Raw genomic sequence first — 23,555 nt, forward strand, 5'->3', positions numbered from 1 at the left:
TTCATATTAATACACACTATGTATGGGTACCGAGAGAGCTGCCATCGTAATTCCTTAAATATGCTGTAGCATACAGCAGTATTAATGAAATTTCAAAGTAATTAATAATAATTTAAAAGTTTGTAATACTTCCCTAAATTAAATTAAATAAACTTTATGTACTAACTCTCGCCGGCCACTCCTTTCACATGTAATATAAAATCAAAACCCGTTCAGCAGCTTAGGCTAACAAACATCCATCCATCAAAATTTTCATATTTATAACTTAAAGAAGTATATTAAAATTAAATAACTTAAAACGGAACTAATACATCCTGCGTGGACTTGACAGGGCGTTAAGCTACGACGGGCATTAATTAAGCTTAGATGACGCATATTGTTCGCTGCGATTAGTGGAAGGCTTTGTTAGCTATGTATCATCATATCTTTGTACATTATATACTGGAGCAGTTATAATGTGGTCTTAAGTAAAGGTGGAAAGGGAAAAACGAGGAGCGTTATTATGAAGTACAATATAAAGTTGAAATCAGAATAGTTTAGTTCCATTTGAAAAAAAAATGTTTTGGGGCAGTTTTGCCTCTTCTCCAGAAGGAGGAGATAGAAATACTATCTTTAAAGTTTTTTTTGATATTGTAAAAAATAATTAATGAAATGAGGCCCTTTTTCTTAAATGGCTTCAGAAAAAATGGTTTCTGAAGGTAAGCTTTCATACAATAGCGGTAAATTTCTATGTGATAGTACTGAGCTTCGCATTAACTGTACCTATTTTGGTATAATACACTGAAGGAGCGCGCGCACACCTTTGATTAAACTATTGCCCAACTGTTTAGTCTCGCTTTGACTCCTACAAGCTTATATGGAGGTGCGCACACTATTCAATTTTTAGTTGTGCAACTAAACAGTTTTATTACTGCAAAACAATCGACAATCGCAGAACGGTTGTGCGACTGTTAAGTCTAATATGTGCACTCACTTTTACTATGTAAAACTCGTATGAGTTTGGTAACATGCAGAGCGAATTAGAAATTGTCAAAGTTTGATGTCGTAATATTGTAGAGTAAATTTAATTAAATCGAAGTGGCAGTGAGCCATTTATGTGCAAACTTAGTTCTTTAACTATGTCAATGCAAATTTAATTTCTTAGTTTGACTTAAGTTACTATTTGAATATCGAGTGAAACTATGAGATGACCATAATTTTACAGTGGTAGAGCCCGCTTTAACATCTTAGCACGAATTGGCCGGCACGCCCGGTGTAATACCACGACCACATAGAAGACAGGCGTGAAATGGTACCAATTCCGTGTTTCGTCCGATGAGTGTGGTGCCGGTAGCCTAATTTTAGTCCCTTTATCTTTACCACCTTTTTCCTATAAGAAGAGAATGGAAAGAGGAAGTGGATTTGACGGTGGAGAATATGCTTAGGAAGGGGAAATATCCTCTTTATGTGCGTCTCCTCCTCCGTCGGATAAGGGTAGGCAACGCATCTGCAATTGCGGATGTCTATGGGCAGCGGTTGCTTCGCCATTTTGGCGGATTGAGGTGGTCGCTTGCTCGTTTGCCATCATATGTTATAAAAAAAATATTATACTAATTATACAATCGTAGTACATAATTATTTTAAAAATGCGAAAATTTGAAATGATGGATGTTTGATGCTATATCTCCAAAGTAGCTTAACTGGTCTCAATCAAACTAGGCATAGTCAAGAACATAGCATACTTACTAAGTTTTTTTAAAATAAAAAAAACTTGCTGTCAAAAGTTACTTTTAAATAAATTTTAGCAGAAAGCCTCAGGCTGTATAGTAACAAATAGGTAAAATTTGTTTACTATTTAATTACACTTGGTTACTAAAAAAAACAATAAATGTACCATATTTTAATGTAAAATAATTACAATTATAAAAGACTCTGTTGCATCGTACCACTTTGTGTAAACTTCCACATTTCTCTTGTTTTAGAATTACCGAAAACCCAAAATAATATTGAAATAGTACAATGATACATAGACAATATATTAAAGGATATAACAACGTATTTAGTTGCATTATCTATTTTATAAACTATTCTATAAATATCCGCAAACATTTGATGTACACAAAAACTAAATATTAATATATTTATAACAACAATTATCCTCGTATTACTTTCACTATTACTCAAATTAAACTTAAGTATAGATCTCAAAATTAAAATTAAAAAAATAAAAACAACACATATAACTGGCCATTTAACAACAAAAAGACATATCAACACATTTCTATGATATTGTTCATTTTTAACGCAAAATGATAAATAAAATACTAAAGTTATTACACCTGGTAGTAACCAAGTACATAAACTTACCAAATATAAATTAGGATTTCTCAATTTAAATACTTTAACAAAACAATCGTACATATGCTTACTGAAAACAAACATCCAAAATACAAGAGCAACTTCCGTGTAAATCATTGATAGAGATCCGATTGTATGAAACGTAATTACTTCTGTATGCATTCTGCTGCTAACATAACCACGAAGAGCGTAAAGAAATCTGGAGAACATAAATTGTATCAATAGTTGATTCTTGTAGTTCTGTCTCCATTCTTTAAATAAACCAGCTGTTAGAATTAATAAACATAAAGTACAAGCCAATAATACTATGCCGATTGAACGACTTATATATATAAAATCCATTAATACTGTCGAATTATTATCTAAGACGTAATATAAATTAATGTTTTCCATTTCATTACTGTTGATCGTTTCGTAAAAAAGTATCGATGATTTTTATTTTGAAAAATTCACTTCACTTTTTAACTTTTTTTGTTAAACTATATAAACTTTCATGACGGAAATAATTTTCTTCTTCTAGAAATGTTTTGATATTTATCTTCAAACTGAATAACGATCTTGAAGACATTTTTATTTAAAATTTCTGTACTTTTTCTCTTATATCGGTCTTACACATGACGCGGTGGGACATCAGTCTGTAAATGGTTTCAAAGTATATTAACACTAATACTTGAAGATAACGTAATTTATCTAACGATAAAATGGGATAGTCCAATCATTATTCGACAAACATTTTATATTGGACCTTCGTGATTACCTTTATTGACAACTTATCTAGTATCCACGTTGTCTATAAGTAATTAATACTGTATTTTAACATAATTATCATATTATAGGAAACGTTTTAATATTTTTTTAATAAATTTATTATTCTTTTTATATCTATACATATAATAACATTAAAATATCTATTTGTAATATCAAAAGGAAAATCCCAGATTTTGGGAAGATACGTATTTGCGTTACTGATAACGAAAATCGCATTCGAAAATATTTGTCTGTCTGCCTGTCTGTCCGGAAACTGCATTTGTTCCAGGTAATCTCCAAAACGGCTGAGCTGATTTCACATGACATAGACAGGCATATTATAGGCTACTTTTGTATATTAATATGGCGTGGCCGAAGTCGCAGGCAACAGCTAGTACGCTATAAATACGTAACGCAAAAATATTATTTTTATAAAATAAATAATTCGTCAGAAAGCCCCATATGATATGGGTTTGAGTGAGTGAGGAAAGGCATTGTAAGGCCGTCTATTGTTATCCGATATCCAATCCTGCTCATAGCCTTACGACGCGTCGTTTCCATTCCGGAGCCGAGCTTTCCTCGTATTCTTTACGACGTAATGACAAAATGTGTTTCAACAACAAAAACTTTAATAACACCCATAACATATACATTAAAATACAGACAATTTGTTAAAAATTGAACGTACATTTTGTGTTATAGTTATCGTTTGTTTTTTTTTTTTGGTATTGTAAAATAATGTTAAATACCAAAAGCATTGTTTCGACTACGATACATATTAAAAAAAGCAAAAATCCGTGTCAATTTTCTATTATTCTTAAGTTTTAAACTAACAATGCATTATGATGAAGAATTAATAAATTATACTTGTGATGACTTTATTAACTATGACTTTATTAACACAGTTGCAGTTACTTACAGAGACAAATGAAAATAGAAACTATTATTTTAGTCTAAAACCACCAAAATTACTAATAAATCGATATCAATTTGCGATACTATCATCTCCTCAATACGTGTCAATTAACAAAGGATATTAAAGCTCACTATAGAGGCTAATGCATAATTCATGTTATAATATATTTAGTAATACCTCCGGGCATTCAAAACAGATCGCCGTGTCATCCAAGTCATTAGAATAACAAACCATCGCAATCAGCAGGTTTCCGCTTCTGCGCGTTTAATTCTAGCCTACAATCGATACAGCTTTACATTCTATAGCTTTTGTAGGCTATGTGATTGTGCTTGTCATCGCTGCACTGTTATACATCTCTATTTTATTGTCCATTCATCCAGATAGCATTCAATACCTCCAGCCTACACTTTACTGCGCAGCAATATAGTTCCTGAACGCTGTTCCTATTGACAAATATATAATATGATGTAGGTGAGTTTACAGAATACCATTTAGTACGATTTTAACATTCTTTTCCATACAATAAACATATAGTCATGAATATTCGCAGTACTCCATTTACAGAAAACTTTCTTTTACAACGAGACTTCTTCCTCTTCTTTCAAAGGAATGAGTTTAAAAGCTGAGTTCTATTAGTAATAGTTCCGCGTCCAGATCTCAATGTACAAAACTTTCAAATGACTTAAGATTTTTTTTTTATAATAATGGCAAACGAGCGGCGAGAACACCAAGGTGGTCAGCGACGCCCATGGACATCCGCAACACCAGAGGAACTACAGATGCGTTGCCGGCCTTTGAGGAAATGATAGGCTCGCTTCTTGAAGTACCCTCAGTCGTATTGGTTTGGAAATACCGCCGACGACAAACCGTGCCACAACGAGGCTGTGCGGGGCAGAAAGTTTCGCGAAAACCGCACGGTTGTGGAATGCCAGCCATTGAGATGGTGAGGATGGTACCTGGCGGTCTGTCGTGTCGTCCGATGACGAAACTCGGCGGTAGGAGTCGTTCCAAACAACTTCTCGGAACACTCACCGTGGTAAATGCGGTAAAATATGCAGAGGGAACTGACGTCCCTCCGCAAGGCTAGAGGATCTAGCCGATCAGTAAGAGCTCGGTCGTTGACGATTTGAGTTATATCACCGCCAGATTCCCCGATTGTATGTTTAATAACCCTTTATACCATCTAATCCTACTTGTATGAATTAGTAAGAGTAGGTATTATTATTAACTTAGAGCAGCACATACTGTGCCGACCCTCCATAAGGGATAAGGGCAAGTGGATGATGAGGTATTATTATTAACTTGCGGCTAGTTATTTATAAAGTAATATAAAAGGGCGCTGGGAAAAGCCTTACCATATATTGCTTGTATTTTGGATGACATGACGTTTATTGAATGAAAATGGTAATTAATGGGAATAAATAAAAAGCAAAGTATAACGTCGTATTATTTATTTTCGTCTGTGTTCCAGCCGCCCGGTACATATACGAGCGGCGTTGGTTACGTTTAATACACGTAGTAACGCTACTTTATCAAATTTTCGAAATACTGATATTATCTGTGAGGCCGAGGGCCTCGCAACGCAAACGAACGGCGGCGGCGCCCCCTGGCGGGCCCTTGCACACCTACTCTATGAACACCTAAGGTACACGTACATACAGGACACGAAAGGCAAACAAAACACTATTTACATGCAAACATCTGAATAACAATTAGAAAATATTTCATTATTGCTCTACATCTGATGCTCAGACCCTCCAATCGCATTGAAGGGCTTTGGGGTTTATAACTATTTCCTTTCCGTTATCCAGTCAATGAAAATAATATCTCACACGACTAAAATCAATTTATAAGATAAACACATATATCGATCTCGACTCACATTTATATAGAAGCATTGTCTAGTTAAAATTTTATCAACAACAACTCCGCGATACAACAATCGTTATTTGAACACCAAGAATAATTAAATTAATTTATATACAAAACATCTCACAATAAACTATATTCTATTCTCTACACTTGTACAAAGAAATATCGTTTGTACAGAAAATAAATGCAACATTTAAACGGGCCAGTATTTTAAAGAATTCCTTTGTAAAACTCTAAAAAAATCCTATACCAAAATGGAAGAAACAGACTCGATGAATTTAATAAAACTTTAGGATCTTTAAGACCAACAGTTATAATTTATTTATGGTTTTCATTTGCACAACACGTAACAAATCTATCTATATATAGGAGAGTGTAGGGCGAGGTTTGGGAGCGCCGCCGCGGGAAAGCCAACGCAAGCTGTGCGCCGTCGTCACTACACTACCGGTCACGCACTGTCGAGCGACACTTCAAGTCCCACGTATATCTATGTAGATGTCATATGAGCGGCGACAATACACTGTTAGACTCATAATGGAAACAGTGTCTTTATAAAGCTAGCTTCACACGACAGTAGCACAGCAGAACTGCTATTGCGTGCATTTTCAGTAAGTAATTATGTTCTTCGTAGAGCTGCTCTCGTGTGAAGCTGTCAGAACATTGGAATTTGAATTCTAAAAGATTTATGACGTCACTTTAATCTGTAACAATTGTTAGCCGTCCATGTGACATCTCAGTTAGTACTATAATATCGGTTCGTATTGTTGGATTTAACAATAATTCTTATACAATATTTTTCCACACAAACCCTGTTTTAATTTCAATGAGTTTACAAAAATTAGGATCGTTTTATTTCGTGGCATGACATGAAAATTTTATAAATGAAATTTTAATTACATAAATACTAAAATTAAATAAAAAAAATAGTAAAGGAAGTGACTAAAATATTTTCACTAACAAAACATTTAAAAAGAAAATATCCTGTTGTGCTTCACTTGCATACTAATTCAAGGGTAATCAAAGCAGTTTCCTATCTCAGTAAATACATATTTTTCTAAGCAACATTTTTTTCTATATAGAGCTATTCTTTTTTATAGAAATTACCAAATTTATTAGGAAAGGTTAATCAGTATAAGAGAATCAAGAATAAATCTGGCACCACAATCAATTTAAAAAAAAAAGTATCGTATTATGATGAAAAATTGTATGTAGTTTGATATAGTGTATTCCCACTGAAATATCTACAAAAAAATATAGTTATTCCATTAACTCAAAAATGGAATAGCAATATATTTCTGCACAAATATTTCGTCAGTGGAAACCGACGGTTATGTGAAATTAAACTACCAATACCCAACGATACAAACCGATGAACTATGTAATACAAATTTTAGTAGGCGTTATAGTTTAACATTAAATATTCATTACACTTTTTTTTTTAATTTATAGCTAAAATTATATTGTCATTGATTGTCAACCTTCAGATTTGAGTCACACACCTTCAGTTTTAATTGAATATTTTAAACGTGCGTAAGAAACTATAGTTTGTCTAAATAAAATAGATTAGTTTGATAAATGACGTTATGAAGTATCGAATTCAATTTCTATGAAGGCAAATGCCATACTTAAAAGACAGGTATCATAGTGACGAACAAACACGCATAGCGAATAATTTGGAACTATCGATATTCGGTTTAAATAATTATCGAACTCGACAAAAATTATTATTTTCTTATTAACTAATGTATAGGACAATCTAGTATTGATTATAGTGTAGAGAATTTAGCAATGACAGAAATAATAGCGAAATCCAATTCAATTACGTACGGCTGTAGTAGTAATAAACATTTATTTACTCTCATTATGTGTTATCGTCATTATTAATTTAAGAAATGAGTGTTTTATTAATTCATAAATTTTAATTACAAACCTATCGATTCCAACTTCTGCAAGAATAAAAATCAAAAATCGATAAAATTCATAACTGATTTTACACAACCCATCCCTAATATATTTTAAATGAATTGTCAAACTAATCTAAATCATTTAGATTCACTATAAGAATTACAGGCTGACGGTTGGAATGTTGCCAACACCTGTTTTTAATAAACAGTCTAAACTTACATTTATAACCGAAGGTGTGTAGCTGGCTTTAGACATTTTAATGTACGTGCATGAATTCCTTGTCACAAGCGATCAATGAAGATTTATATTCAACAATTTTTGTTACAATGTTACCTGATACAAAAGTATTAATACTAATTAAATCCCGTCGTGCGTAATAAGAGAAACATATTTTTATTTTAATGTTATAAACCGATAAATTAAATTTTATTAACAACATATTTTTTTATCTACATTAGTTGACTTCACTTTTAAACTTCTCCCAAATGCATATTTTTAATAATAAGTCGATTAACTCGTCTACAACTAAAATTCAATTTCTATTTTACTCTAAACACTTAGTTTAGTTCACACACCTAAAAAGCAGAAGGTATGAACTCATATTACATTCACATTGGTAGGCAAAATGTGTATTCAGAGAATTACGTCAATATTACAAGAAGTTTTCCCTAAATTTACGCACGATGGAATGACAGTACAGAGTTTAAATTTCTTTAAACAATTATATTTTAAAGTTTAATTATTTATTATTATAGTTTCTGCTCAGCAACATTCGACTTTCATAATCATCATAGGAAATACACCTAAATACATCAACATACTACGACTACATATTCCTCTTGCAAAAAGTTATTTTTTTAAATAGTTTATAAATTTATATCATAGATTGAATAATTAACAATGTTATTTTGAGATATATTATAAACTAATGAATAGCATGATAAACAAATAACGATGGTGCATAAGACGCGATTTCGAAAAGAAATTTCAAGAATCAGATTACTATCGGCTGAAGGAATTCGTGAACGAACGTTACTCAGTTACATTAGGCGAGGTCAAAACAAGTATTAATGCCGGACTATATGGAAGGCTTTGGATATATGATGCCGATATTATAAGTGAGGTTAAATCATTACATGTGCTTGAAATCGATGAGTTATGGAACAGTGATACGGTCAACATTCATACAAAGCACTCCATATAACCCTACCTTAAGTATTCAGTATCACAAACGAGAAATAGGTAAAACAGTAAAGTATCAAAAACATTGTGTCCCATATCAGTCGTGTTATTTGTGCAATGCTATTATAATAAACAGTAATAACAAAACTTCGCCTTGAAGTGTAGCTCAAAAGTTGTTTGTAACCAAACAGCCTCCGGCAGACATATAAACAAGTGTAATTAATACGTTACATTCTCTATTTAAAATGGACCAATCATGGCAGTGACAGTCGAATCAGTGCTGTCATTGGTCAATTTCTACCACTCTTATATGTCTAGCAGACGCACGTCATAAGAACTGAGATGCTATTTCAGAATCTCGAAGGATCATAGATAGATTGTTTAGTTGCATAGTTCTAAAATAACAAATCGAATGTTCGACATTCGAAAATAGCAAATAGACCTTGAGATTGCGACCTCAAAGGATTACACCATTCCTTCATAGAATTAGCGACTCGTAAAAATGCTCCACTAAATCTATTTTAGTTTAATATACCGTTATACAATTATAGACATTAATTGAATAATGAACAAGGATTACTTCGAATATTTAACTTTCAATCAAAACTGCTTTGCTTTAGCTTTACCTCTTAGACGTCGCCAACCGATCACGCAATCGCTCGTTCTACGACGGATGTCCATCGCTACGCTGTACGAGCTACTTCTGATATGGTCTCAGTCTCAAGACAGTCCATACGTCTGATCTATGATACGATCTCCCTACTCGACCTACTGACTTGTGTTCACTATCGACACTACTACATACGACTTCCCATACGATGCCTGTCGATCATTTTGTTAGTCAAAATATGTTGGTTGATATTTGGAATGTACTGCACGATCTTCAACAGTTGACCGCATATTTTTCCAGTGTCGAATGTGCACGCAAGCCTCTGATATGTGGGATGATGTGTAGCGCGTCGGACCGTCCGTCGCCGCCCCGCCCGACCGGTACAAAACTGGAGCGCATATACGTATATTATATACAATGTACAATACAATATGATAACGCTATAGCTACAGATGCTACGGGGCGGGACGCCGGCGGCGGCGAGGCTCCTGCCTCACGCATCAGAAGGTAAACATTCTCACAATAATATACATCATAAGTCGCTCTATATATAACAAACATTAGACGAACGCGCACCACGCTCGTTAAAAACATAATATACAGCAGAATCGTAGCACTCTTTCGATTCAATAAAAAAATTGACTAGAAAATTTCAATTCGCTATGAGCACTATGTGTGCGTGGAGGGCGAGGAGAATATGTCGGCGGCACGCCACGCCTCCGCCTCCTCCTCCGCATCGTACTGCTGCAGGAACGGGTTGGTGGAGCTGTAGCGCGGGCTCAGGCCGCCGCTCGCAGCGCTCGAGTTGAGCGTCACCGCCAGGCCGGCCGATGTGCCCGGTATAGCCGAGCGCGGGGATTCGCGCGGTGTCGACTCCCGCGACGTCATCTCTCGGGGCGTGAGGTCCCGTGGCGTCATCTCACGGGGTGTGAGATCCCGAGGCGTCAAATCTCGCGGCGTCAGGTCTCGCGGCGTGGACTCGCGTGGTGTGCGCGGGGAATCACGCGGGGAGGCGCGAGGGGAGTTCCTTGGCGAGGCTCGCGGGGAGGCGGCGCGCTCCGGCTGCCGCAGGATAGACGACACAGAACCGCCATGTTTGATGGTATCCGCCGGGCTGTGGCTGCCAGAGCTGCTACTGGGTGAACCGGGAGATGAGACTGTCACCTGCCGGGAGCGAGGTGGAGCGGGCAGAGGGCCGCGCAGCGGCGACTGCGGACGATATTGGCCGCCCCTGACTGATGAGAGAACCTGCAATAAATTATGAATAATGTTATGTTAAGTTTTAAGCTTTGTTAATTAATTAAATAAGTGTACATACATGTGCGGGCGGCGATCGGTCGGCTCCGTGCCGAGCCAAGAGAGCTGGCGGCGGAGATGCTGCTGATGCTGCCGCTTGAGGCCGATATGGACTGGCTGAGGGCAGAACTCGGCCTGCGCACACGTAGACAATGAGTAAAGTCGGACTATAGTGGATTAAACTACAAATAAAATCTAGCAAGTGTCAAAACATGTCAAGCCTCCAACGAAAAGAGAGAGGTTGTTTAGTACAATAATATTAACTAGTTAGTATAAAATGGTGACCTGGGGGTAGGGTGGCTGAGCCCGCTGGCGATGCACTGACTCTGTTTCCACGCGGCCCGGTTGCTGGCTCGCCGCGCCGAACTGTCTACAAACATACATGCGTTAAGGTACCGCTTAGCCATTAGTCTGTTGAATACATTTGGTACATACACGCTGCAACTTTGTGTCTCTGAAGTTCTTAAGTAAACTTGTAATAAGAAAAAAGCATTGTCTTATCGCTTTGTTTAAATTTGGAGTCTTTTCAGAGATTCAAAGTTTTGTAGCAAGATTAAAATATATAGTGTTATGCATAAGTTGTAAGTGAATTTTGAAAATTGTTGATTGTTTTTGAAAGGAATAAGTATATAGAATGTCTTAATGTTTCTAGTGATAATAGTTGCCAATAAAATTACTGAACTAATAATTTGTATAACTCAGTTCGGAAAACAGTAATTAAAAACATTTGAAACTAAATAAAAAAACAACATGCAAAATTGGTCACCTTTATATAACTTTATACGTAAACAACTGCGCATTATATATTTATTAAGAAAAACGTATAAAGAGAAAAAGAATTGCTCCTAATAATAGCTAAATGAATGGACATCGATTAGTAGAAGGTGAAGGTATAGCATAAAAAAACATACAAATGGATAAGTAGCTTCTCGTGATAGCTGAAATGTTTATGAGTTGCATACTTATGAATAAAATCAAACTTGTCAACAAATTTAATGAATCTAATTATCTAAGACTAGCGTAAGGGTAGTGCTAACTACAAAACTATTTTGTGTGTATGATTGTATCTTGTATGGGTTGGTAGAAGCAGTTTTCTACCGGTCGTGCTGTGAGCGTTCGTTGCGGGTTTCGGCGGGTCTACATTCGATGCTCTGTGGCATTGGAGGTGACATTACCTGAACGTTTAGGCGGGGGCCATATTTGTAGTAAACACTGTAGTACGTGTATGGGTCTTTTATAGTCTAGTTCGTTAGGGGGTTGTGAGTGTAGCATGAGGGGCGGCGCAAGTGCCACGGCTAGGTGCTGTGGCGACATCTTGTTGCGATCCTGTGCAGCCACCACCAGAGCTAAAGCAGAAACAAGACGTTTAATCACACGGTTAACTTTTAAAAAGCCATTTTTTGCAAGGTGGGAAACGAGCAAGCGGCCACTAATTCCGCCGAAATGGCGTAGCAACCGCTGCCCATAGACATCCGCAATTGCAGATGCGTTGCCTACCCTAGATCAACGGAGGAGGAGACGCACATAAGGAGCATTTTTCCCCTTTTATGCGTCTCCTCCACCGTCAAATCTACTTCCACGTCCATTCCTTTTCTTATAAGTAAGGGATGTAGCGAGAAAGGGATTAAAATTGTGCCTCCGGCACCACACTCTATGTTTGTTTTTATATGTTTTTTTTTCAAATACTTCTTTGTAATATTGCATGAGCTTCCTATTAATTGAAGTTATGGTATGATATCTGTATATTAACACGAATAAAAATTCTTTAATAAAAAATACAATCGCTTCATATTATAGGAATCAGTTTCAGAATCATAACGTACCTATATTCTTTGTTCACTTACGCATCTGAAATGTAGTCATTAGCAATAAACAATAGCTAATAATTAAATTATTTCCCCAAATTTTAACAACTTCTCTTTATATTTACTTCATTTTCTATGTAAATGTGTTCGTGAAAATACATATTTTAACAGTTTTTTTTTTTTTACATTTCGCAAAATAATTTTTGTATGAATACCTAAATGATCAAGCAGGAAGACGAGTGTAGCACGCGCAGCTCGTGGCAAACATTCCACAATAGATGCCATCAGCCTCGCGTTACCTTCCCTGTCATCTGGCAGACAAACCCCTAGAACATAAGAACAAAGTTAAAATAAAAGGCAAAAACTACAAATTGTGTATGTTTCATTTTGAATTCCTTATGTTACACTTCATATCTTCACTTCACTCATTTCATCAAAATCCGTTCAGCTGTTTAGACTACAAGCACAAACAAACATCCATCCATCCATATAAACTTTCGCATTTATAAAATTAGTATGATTAGGACGAAGAATAACATACCAAGAGCATCTAATGTCATTTGATACAAACACCGACTGAAGAGTGGTTGCGGCAGCTCCCTGAGGTAATCCTTGAGGAGGCCAGTGATGACGTTGATGTCAGGAACAGAATCCGGAGTCAGCTCGACACCTCGGGCGTTGCGCTCAAACGCTTCCCGCAAGATTCGCTTTTTACTTGCCGCACCGCACAACCTATATAGACCTGTGAATAAAACACCACAAAATTAATAAAGCGTAGTCCTACAGAATATAAACTGTCTCCTAAACTGGATTTGATTCAAGTTCAGAGCGATAGCTACTCTAAGCTACATGAAAGTGTAAGCTTTAACCTACCTATGATATCGAGGCCACGGCGTTCGATCTCCTCTACACAGCGCCTCACGATGAGAGGCACGGGCGGGGCATGCGAAGGCCTCACCTCCCGGGCGACCACCGATTCCAGTTCAGCGCCGAAGAGCGGCGGCGGGGCAATGCGCGCAGTCGCAGGTCGCCGCCGGAACAGTTCGTTGGGTTCCGTGTGCCGCAGTTTCACGTACAGCAAGCCGCGTGGTTCCAACTAGTCATCAAATTATTTATGCATAACATCATTCCCTTTTCACATTTACTGTCTTTGATTAACCTCAATGGTATACAAATCTTAATAACCCTTACCTTTATAGCGACCTGATGCAAGGGCGGCGCGACGGTGAGGACATCGGGCAGCAGCGCGAAGCCGCGATAACACAGCTTGTGACGGTGCTGTGGATCCCACGAGTAAACCAGCACATCCAGCTGCCGGTTGTCCACCAGCTCCAGCTCAAATGACTCGTCCCACTCAAAGTTTAGCTCACCTGTGCGCACCTTCGAACAATAGTTTTTTTTATATGTATAACTGACGAACGAAACATTAAAACTATATTCAGTGAAATATTTAAAACTTTATTTACCACAGTCCTAGCCTTATGGACTCTGTCACACTCCAGTACGCAGTACAGGTCTCTGGGAGTGACTGGAGGCTGAATCGGCGCCAGTGGGCCCGAGGGCGGGGTGTCAGGCGAGTGTCCCGTGGGGTGCGTCCGCAATTCCTTTCCCCCTGATAGGTGTATCCAGAGCATGCCCGATAAACCCCCGCCCGATAAGCGGGAAAGCCCCGTCATTGAAGAAGACAGTCCAGGTTTCTCTGGTTTGTATTTAACGTAATCTGGAAATGACGATTCCTTTGAAAAATAATTGAATTAAACACAAAGTTGAGTTTATGGGGACTTATCAGATTCCTATACACTGAAAGCCTCCTTTACTAACTCTGTCAATATCAAGAAGAATATTCTGTAGAAAGAATAATTCAAAAGAAACAGTCACTGACCATTAACATTAAAGTCCGAAGCCCGGTGGTGTCTGGAGCTGGGTGTAGGCACGGGGCTGGGGTTGGGGCAATTGAAACGAGATCCCAGCTCGAGCAGCTGCCGCACGCGGCGTGTCGAAGGCGAGCCGCTGGGCCCCAGCTGTTGGGAGGAGAGTGAGCGTGCGGGCAAATGCCGCGGCCGCTCCATTCGCCGCGCCAAGCCCAGCGACGACCCGAACCGGCTGCCGCTCTCCATCTGTATACATACAAGAGAAACACGTATAAACTTGTGTCTTACTGGCGCATTCACAGTAGTTAATTGCACATTAACAGAGGTCGCCGAGGAAGGTCTTCAATAATTCTCACGTTTAATAACATGAATCACAAAAAAAGACAGAGTTAAATGTCAAATGAGACATTTTGGACTTGAAACCGCAATAAATAATTAGTAATCATACCTTTTTTTTAAATTTAGTTAGATTTAAGTAATTACATTCACATTAAATAAATATTGCCAAGTGTAACTTAAGCAAATAATTATTTATTTTGCATTTAAAGCAAGCAAAAGTGTTTGACGAATAAAAGTAACAACTATTGTTTTGCTTTATGCAAATAAATACAGCCGCTACAAAAAAGGTATTAAATAATTAAGCTTGTACAAGAAGTTATTTTAAAAAAAGACATCAGAATTTTGAAGATAAAAATACATTACTAGAAGAAACATTGGTTTATGCAAATTATTTTTTCGGAGATATTTTACTAAGCATAAAATCCACCTAAATATGTACAAGTAGGTAATTAAGAAAATAAAATAAAAACAATACTTACGTTTTTGAGCGCGTCGTGTATATTTTCAGCGGAATAGTGTGTAGGAAGGCGAGGGCGTAGTGTTTCGTAAAGTGCACTAGTTGAGGGCGCTCGTGACAGCCATGCACGGTACTCATCGGATGTGAACACTGAAGGCGAAGAAGGCAGACGACCTGTCATCGATGAGGCAAAATCATTCACAAACGTTCACACTTACCTCCACAACGTATATTTATTGGCAAAAAGAAATATCACATCGTAAACATTTTGTGATTTGACAAAAAATGGTGAAATTAAATAGCGGAAATATAAAGACATTTTTATTTAGCTTTCAGGAATACCTCTGGAAGAACGAAGATCTAAACGCGATGAAAGTGGTTCGGGTTCGTCTTGAAGAACGCTACCGGCACGTCTGGACAAGCCCAATCTGATGGAGATTTAAAAAAAATTAAATGGTCGTTTGAATAAAGAACCAGAAACCGATGAAACAAAAAATTCACCTTTGGCCTGTTCCCCTAACATCTCTTGGTAACGAGTTGAACTTCGAACCAATATCTCTTCCCAAGGTACTACTCCTGTAGCCACTAAGTCCCGAGTAGTATGGGGTTCTAGTAGGAGCTGTGGCTTCCGTATCTGAAGAATAATCCAAGCTTCGATTCCTGCGTGTCGTACCGAATTTACTGCTGTACGAAGGCAATCCCAAACCGGTTGTACCGTATCCACCGCCTAAAGTTGAACCCAAACCGGTTCCGGTGAGTCCAGCTCCGAGTCCTGTGCTCGACAATCCGGATCCCACTAAACTGGATCCTGTTAAACCACTGAGGCCAGTCGTTGAGAGACCGGAAGGTAAACCCGATCCACCAAGGCCGGAACCCGATAAACCAGTTCCAGTTAATCCACTGCCTGGGAGAGGTGGACCAGTCATTCCAACGCCACCATATCTGTGGTTGTATCTTGATAAACTTGCTGCTGCAATTACAGAAAAAAAAAATACATTTCAAGTCTTTTAGGTGCTACTAAGTCCAATATATGATTAATTTGGTAGAGTTTGGTTTACCTCCTCCAGTAGCAGCAGAAGCCTTTAAGCTGGACCTGAGCAGTGAGTGCCGGCCGAAGTCGGCGTGAGTCTCGGCGCGTGGCAGCTGTTGTTCTGAGCCCGAGCGCGGGACTCGCCCGCCGAACCGGGTGCTGGGGAAATGCAAATCCATACACACAACAATTTTGTTTCTTGTACAGATTATATGCATTTAAAATTAAAAATTAAAATAGTTTACGCCTGATTTTTATCTTTACTGAAATATCTAGTTTGAAAAATGCAGACACACTTGGACTATGTCTTTTCTTGAACCAAGTGTTATTTTTTTCTTACCTTCCACTATCCTGTGGGTAGAATGAGTGCACTTTTTCCGCTAGGCTCTCCAGCGTGTTGGGATAGGATCGCTCATATGGCACGAAGTGTGTCGCCGTTGACTTTGGCTGTTCCGTTATGACTGGTGGTGGCGGCCGGTAACTGTATAACATTGATTAACAAATAACCGTCATTATAAACTCTCATCTCTCTCTTATCCCTTCATTGTATGAAAAAAAAACTCGTATCCATAGAAAGAACAAGATTATCTTAAGAACTTCTTCTACTTCTTTAAGAATTTTCTAAATACCTCCAAGTGGAATGATCCGATGGCGGCCTTGAGTTGTAATACAGATCAAGCGGCGTGGCATCGGGTGATAGAGTCCCGAGCTGTAGTCTATTCCTCTCCTCTCTGCCGTCGCCAACCGGCCGCACACCACCGCCGGGTCCACCCGTCGAACGAAGGGTGCCGTGTCTGGTATATCAAAATTAAATTCAGTATCTTTATTTAAAAATCATTTTAACTGCTTTAACACGCAGCATCCAATCTTTTTTAACTTCATTGGTCTATAAGCAAGTTTACAATTCCATAGAAAACATAAAGAGGATAAATTGGGTTATAAGTTATTTCTAACAGCGGGCGCATACCTTTAATTAAACTGTCGCACGACTGAAGTGCGATTATCGATTGTTTAACAGCCCCTTCAAATGTTTAGTTGTACAACTACTCGTAGTAAGCAAGTAGTGTGCGTATCTCCATATAAACTCATAGGAATCTAAGTGCGACTAAACAGTTGCGTCAGTTTAGTCAAAGTTGTCCGTGCACTCTAACTGTTAGAAACATAAAGATAAGCATTAATTTTCTTAGAACATACTGTGAATATAGGCCATCAACGCGATCTCTGTCACGGTCGTCGTCATCCCGGCAATCTCTCTTCAGCACGACGACAGGTGGCGGCTTGTGCTCGGCGCGCGGCAGCGATGGTGAACCCGGCCCTGATTTACCTGCAGTATTAGTGTACACTCATAACGAAAATAATACAGATAGAGAAAAGAAAAAAAAACAAAAGAAGAAAGACATAACAAGAATAAGATTTGAGAAATACTATAAGAAAGAAGGAACTTAAATGTGAAGAAATAAATCTTGAATACAATCATTATGGAATTTTTCAACGAATGGGTTGGCACCACCAGTGAAGGCTTTTATTACAATGGCAGTCGTATCTAACATTTCAAAATATTTTGTACCTTTCCTTTGTCTTGTACATAACAACAATCTTCTTGGTATCGACATGATTATGACCACATCATCCAACGACATTCGCCTGACGTCCACTAAGTTCACGGCTAAGATCTCATCGCCAACTTTCAAACAGCCACTGTTGTAGACTGCTGACTCGAGTGCTATCCGGGAGATGAATACTCCATCTGTCCTTCCTCCGCCGTCCCCTTCCCTGATATACAAGCCTAGAGTCTGGCCTGGACGCTTCACTATCTCCACCAGTTGGACTATATGACGGGTGTCCTGTAAAATAAAAATAAAATAAATCCACATTTATAATGATAATTAAAACTTTAGTTAGTTTAACTACATTTATTGAAACTAATAGAACGAAAAAATATATAGAACCTTAACGTTAAGTAGAAGATTAATTTTAAGTAACATTTTAACAAAAATGTTATGAAATTGATTTTTATACATGATTAAAAAACCTTCACATTAAAACAACACAAAAGCTTTTATTTTTTTACTCCTTTTGTGACAAAACCATGCAAGAATATAAAAGAAGTCCTTCCTACAACAGTTACAAAAGAGCGCAATTGCAAACCGCAAAGTGCCGGGATATGTAAACGTATGCGGTCCAATCGACCGCAGGATCCCGGCGTTGCATAGCTAGACGCGGGAACAAACTGCTGGCATACCAACAATGCTGGGCTAGATTGCGTACATTCCGCGCGATCTAGGCCAGTACCGAACAATAGGTTTGAAGCACCGCGCTCTTTTAACCGATCTCTCCTAGGTTACGTCGAATATTCGGGTCAATAGACCGATGGAGGTAACCTTTTTTAATGTTTATGTGTTTCTAAAACGATTGAGGATCTAATTGATCAATTAAAATAAATAAAATATGAGTTATAAGAAACAATCATCTTTTTTATGTTCCGAAACACAATAATCAGTTAAATTATCGTTTCGTTCTACTAAATTTGTGCGGAAATTGCTATCTCTCAAATTGGGACGAGCTCAGGTATAGGTCATCAGAAGATCTGATATCAGTCTGATAAGATTCATTTGTAATTGTTGAAATTTGTTAGGGTTAATTGCATCATTTTTTAATTTATAAATTATTCTCTTTTATGGTCGTTTCAATTCGTAACTAATCAATAGTTTATGCAAAGCGACTTAAAAAATCATACACCAATAAGATTATGTTACATTTAGAATAGAATAAAGGTAAAAATCTAATTTAAAAACATTCAATTCGTTGCCAGGATGAAGAATCATACTAAAACGATAGCGTCGCGGCCATGTTTTATGACAGAAAAGTAATCTTGCAGTTTCTTTAACCTAGATAAACGACCGAGATGTCTGTTTAAGACAAACCAATAAATTTAACCAACCCAATAATAACTTGGAAAAGACATTGAGTTTAGCTTCTCATGATATCAGTGCTTCTGTATGAAGAAACCATAAGTGTTCTTGGATCATGGACTAAAGGATATTTAAGAAGACTTTAAAAATACAGCAAAAAACCAAACAATCGCACAACTGTTCATTCTCGCAATTTCTATGACCTTATATGGCCACCCTCGATTGTTAGTTGTGCAACTAAACAGTTTAATTGCTTGCGAAACAATTGAAAATCGCACAACTGGTGCGATAGTTGAGACACAAGTGTTCGCTCTTAAGGTTGTTGTCTTTTAGAAGTATGTTATTTGAAATATTCCATCTATGATTGATAGTTACTAGGATAGTAAATAACAAACCTGCAGGGAGAAGAATTTCTTGGCGGCTTCTATGTTGTTTCGTCCAACTTGTCTCAATTCAAGTATCCTCACTATCATCTCGCCACGACGCTCCACCGCCTATTAAATAAACAATTAAATCATCCACTTCATTATTCTTACATTTCTTTTCAATTTTACTGAATAATAGCAATACTTAGTTCAAAAGATGTCACTTTTAATTTGTCTTTTTTATGCTCGTTAGTGTACCATCCACGGAATAGAATACTTTTGAAAGTAAACGCTGTAAACTGAAGAGCGTTTACTATTCAGTCTGTACTTACAATTAATTACAATGTACAATACATCAATAGAAATAAAGGTAACTAAGATAACCGTTATACCAATAAATATAACAGAAGAACATTATTCTTACAAACAACACGGTTAATTACAAGATACTACATTGATTAAAGATACTCCTAAAATCGATATACTGTTATAAATTTTTAAATGTAGAATGTATGTTAGAGGTGAAGCTGTAACAAATGTTATTTACCTCGAGCGCCGCGGCGGTGGTGGCGTCGTGGTCGTTCTCGACCATCTCAATCTGCCTGAATATTTCATTGCTCACACCCGATACCTGAAATACGATACAAACTTATATTCTATATAGTCTGAGTTTATTTTTATCCAAGATCCAATCTTTTAGCTAGACTTTAGATATATTTTAAACGTAAGATGTTTACTCAGATACCTTCTTATTAAAGATACAAAATGCTCACTCTTTTGCTCTGTTTAACAATATTAAAGCACGTACCTTTCGGAAGTCCGGCTGCAGCACGCAGGGCGGGGCGTGGTTAGCGCGTGCCGGCTGCGGCGGCCCGGGCGGCGCGCGGCCCGGTGACGCCGTCAGGTCCGGCGCCGCGCGCCCGTTCTCCTAAACACAACCAAGAACTTATTAACTCTACGTAGCGTATTTATCATTCATTTGACTAGGAAGTGACGAATGCAATTGGTAAACTTGCAATTTTAAAATAGAAAGTATTATGCTTGAATCCGTGTAATTGTTAAAAATCACATCTTCCCAGCTTTATCTCGCACACGTGGAATCGTCGCCAACCAAACCCAATGTTTTCGCTTTATTTTAATAGACAGCCTCCGCCAGTTCAAAACCCTACTTGGAAGAAAAATTATAGGTAGATATATAAAAATGATTTCTAAAAAAATGCCAATCCACCTCCTTATTGAAGTCGGTTATAATACACATGTGTAGAAAACATATGTTTTTTATAATTATTCTTATAATAAATATAGACTATATTTAAAGCTAGTATTTAGTTACTATTTTTTTGTAATTTTATTAAAATGTCGTGGGGTCATAGATATTTCAATGCTCGTGTTTTATTGCATGTCAGTTGTAAATACAATTCACCGGGTCACAAACGCCGTGCATCTAACCTGCACATTCGTTCTATTGTTGAAAGTAGGTCGGGGGCGTGAGCGGGAGATTGCATCTCCACCACAATATCGATATGCGACTCGCTCTATATTGTATTTAGTAATTGGCATGTCAACCTTCGCATACAGTAAATAACAGAACATTGTAAAATACTAAAGCTGAATAAAATAAAATTTAAAAAACAATATTAACTGAGTAACTACCGGTTTTAGCTAATAACGCCCTGCGAGACATACATATCTGTACATAGAGAACCCCCTTTTTGTCATACATAGAAGAGGGGCGTTAATATGCTCGTGTGTTTCTTTGACTTTGGCGCCCCTTTCTGTCTTGCGCCCTGGGCGGTCTCCCAACCCTATACTAACGCCAGCACGGAAAATGTTCCTTGACCTTTTAAAAAAAACTAAAAATAAACTCCTTATAACTTCGGAGTTAACAATCATAAATATCGTATTTCATTTGTCACAGTTGGATTAAATCTTTCCGTGACATTTCATTTGCTTTGCGAAATGTATTACAGTCCTTTCGTTAACATAAAGAAAAAAAGGCAATCGGAATACCGCCGGCCAACCCTTTTCATTCAGGAGTTATTACTCGACAAACGTAAACTCCGTCGTCTTATTTCCGTTCCGCAAAGCCATCGACGGGGACAAATTCCCGCATCCTATTTTCCGGTCTGGAATCAATGTATGTCGCGCACTTTGACTGATAATAAATCATGGAACTGTATTATTTATTGAAATATAGAAATACGATATAAAAGTTCATCTACATACACTTTAGCATCGACAAATAATAATAATTTAATTTTTATGAAAACGCATGCAATTTGACAATTCTTTCGCTTTTTAGTAGAATTTAAATGCAAAAGACGAGACCATAAAAAATACTACAAGAAATCCGTGTCGTGTTTCCATTTATATAAAAAAAAAACGAAATAAGAATGTAAAAAACATAAGACTAATTCCATAGGTTTGTATATAAAAGTTTATTTTAAATCAAAGAGAACGCGGTAATTCATACAGGAAGTCATTTGTTATAAAAATGGCCGCCAGTTTTAAAATGCTACATCACTGAGACAAAATAGGATACTGCTGTTAACATAAAAAGCGTCAGCGCAACAAAGCAGATTGTTAGGCTTTTGTTTTTTATTCATTTACAAAAAAGTAGGACAAACTGTTTATTGGTATGCCAGATTTGAGTTGTGATTACAGTACTTCAAAGATAATTCACTAACAATGCAGAAATACTTGTTAACTCCACATATTTGTAAATCTAGATTTTGAAATAATCGATAATTTGTTGGAACTGTGGAATATTAATTTGTTTTAAGTTGTAAAATTTGCATCCGAACCTATTTATAAAAATAAATAAATTATTATGAAGAAGAAAGATTTGTATTTCTGTATTTTTGTATGTATTCGATTCACTTAAAATTTGCTGATCCGATTTCAAAAATTCTTTCACCACGAGATAGGTAACTGTGAGTAACATCGCCTATATTTTTTTAAATTCACACGGGCGAAGTCGCGTGCAACAGCTAGTATTTTCTAAAAAGAGGCAAGAGTTGAGTCTGCAACAAAGGATTAGCCATGCTTATAAAATGTTTTTCATTTCACCTAATACATGTTTGTATATGCCGTTAGTATGTTAGATGTATTACTTATTTTGTCAGTACGTGAGTAGACTCTAACTTTAATAAAAGTCGGCACGGAAAATGTTGGTGCACACTGAAATTCGATATTCCGTCGCTTTCCGAAGCTTTTCCTGAACTCCAATCGGTTTCATGAATTCGTGGAAAGAGCTTTTTTTATTAAAGTCAAGAAAGCTTAAGCTTAAGGTAAAGTAAGGTTTTAATTACTTTTACCTTGGATTTACTTAGCTTAAGTTTCCTTTATGAACTTTATAAGGTTTCATCGAGTTACGTATCGTAACTAAAAGCTACGAAAAGACATCATACATTTGCACAACCCTGAAAAAGCTCGAGCAATTGAACGTAGCGTTGACCTGTTAAGTTAGTGCTCCCGTCAGTCTAGACTGTACAGAAATTCGGCAAACGAACAATTTTGTTTCCATGCGATGCGAATGCGTGGGAAATTTGGCGGTCGATCGAGTGCGGAGACGGCGGGGGTAGGTCGGGGGGCGGGGGCCCTGACCTAATTCCCCCCGCGCCCCTTCGCGTACGCACGAGGTCACTGTACTGCAGCTGCAAGCCTCCGAATGCCGCAGAGGTGAGTGGACTTGTGCCGTGAATATGAAATCGTATCGCATCTACGACAATGATTTTCCCGGGATCTTCTGTGACAAAGTCATACTTTTTACCTCTCTGAATATGTAAAAATTAGATCTTTTTCTTTTCTATCTCAGTATAATTGGAATAGGTCTTTTAGTTTTATACTCATCCACTCTTAGCTAAAATTTTTACGTCCTCTTTTATATCTTGGATAAATATGTGCCTAAC

At 37.3% G+C, this 23,555-nt stretch overlaps 1 protein-coding gene across 4 annotated transcripts in view; it reads right to left on the bottom strand.

The window, feature by feature from the left end:
• Positions 1 to 7,866: 7,866 nt before the first annotated feature.
• Positions 7,867 to 23,555, bottom strand: part of LOC106102136 (rho GTPase-activating protein 100F) — a 31,289-nt gene continuing 15,600 nt past the window's right edge. The window contains exons 2-22 of one of the 4 annotated variants that reach the window (XM_013281563.1): positions 20,453 to 20,572; positions 20,192 to 20,275; positions 19,675 to 19,773; positions 17,935 to 18,211; positions 17,562 to 17,682; positions 16,997 to 17,161; positions 16,708 to 16,848; positions 16,396 to 16,526; positions 15,839 to 16,307; positions 15,680 to 15,765; positions 15,360 to 15,511; positions 14,553 to 14,787; positions 14,137 to 14,390; positions 13,862 to 14,050; positions 13,544 to 13,766; positions 13,212 to 13,412; positions 12,886 to 12,996; positions 12,041 to 12,211; positions 11,151 to 11,231; positions 10,888 to 11,000; positions 7,867 to 10,817 (exon numbers count right to left, since the gene is read on the bottom strand). In XM_013281563.1, coding sequence (XP_013137017.1) covers positions 10,239 to 10,817; positions 10,888 to 11,000; positions 11,151 to 11,231; positions 12,041 to 12,211; positions 12,886 to 12,996; positions 13,212 to 13,412; positions 13,544 to 13,766; positions 13,862 to 14,050; positions 14,137 to 14,390; positions 14,553 to 14,787; positions 15,360 to 15,511; positions 15,680 to 15,765; positions 15,839 to 16,307; positions 16,396 to 16,526; positions 16,708 to 16,848; positions 16,997 to 17,161; positions 17,562 to 17,682; positions 17,935 to 18,211; positions 19,675 to 19,773; positions 20,192 to 20,275; positions 20,453 to 20,572 — 4,002 coding nt within the window. In that variant the 3' untranslated portion in view covers positions 7,867 to 10,238. Of the gene's footprint in view, positions 10,818 to 10,887; positions 11,001 to 11,150; positions 11,236 to 12,040; positions 12,212 to 12,885; positions 12,997 to 13,211; positions 13,413 to 13,543; positions 13,767 to 13,861; positions 14,051 to 14,136; positions 14,391 to 14,552; positions 14,788 to 15,359; positions 15,512 to 15,679; positions 15,766 to 15,838; positions 16,308 to 16,395; positions 16,527 to 16,707; positions 16,849 to 16,996; positions 17,162 to 17,561; positions 17,692 to 17,934; positions 18,212 to 19,674; positions 19,774 to 20,191; positions 20,276 to 20,452; positions 20,573 to 23,555 lie in introns of all 4 variants that reach the window. The other 3 variants (XM_013281556.1, XM_013281549.1, XM_013281571.1) reach the window with 3 other exon arrangements.

Source organism: Papilio polytes, unplaced genomic scaffold (genome assembly GCF_000836215.1).
Source record: "Papilio polytes unplaced genomic scaffold, Ppol_1.0 DF824303.1, whole genome shotgun sequence".
NCBI classification, from domain to species: Eukaryota; Metazoa; Arthropoda; class Insecta; order Lepidoptera; family Papilionidae; genus Papilio; species Papilio polytes.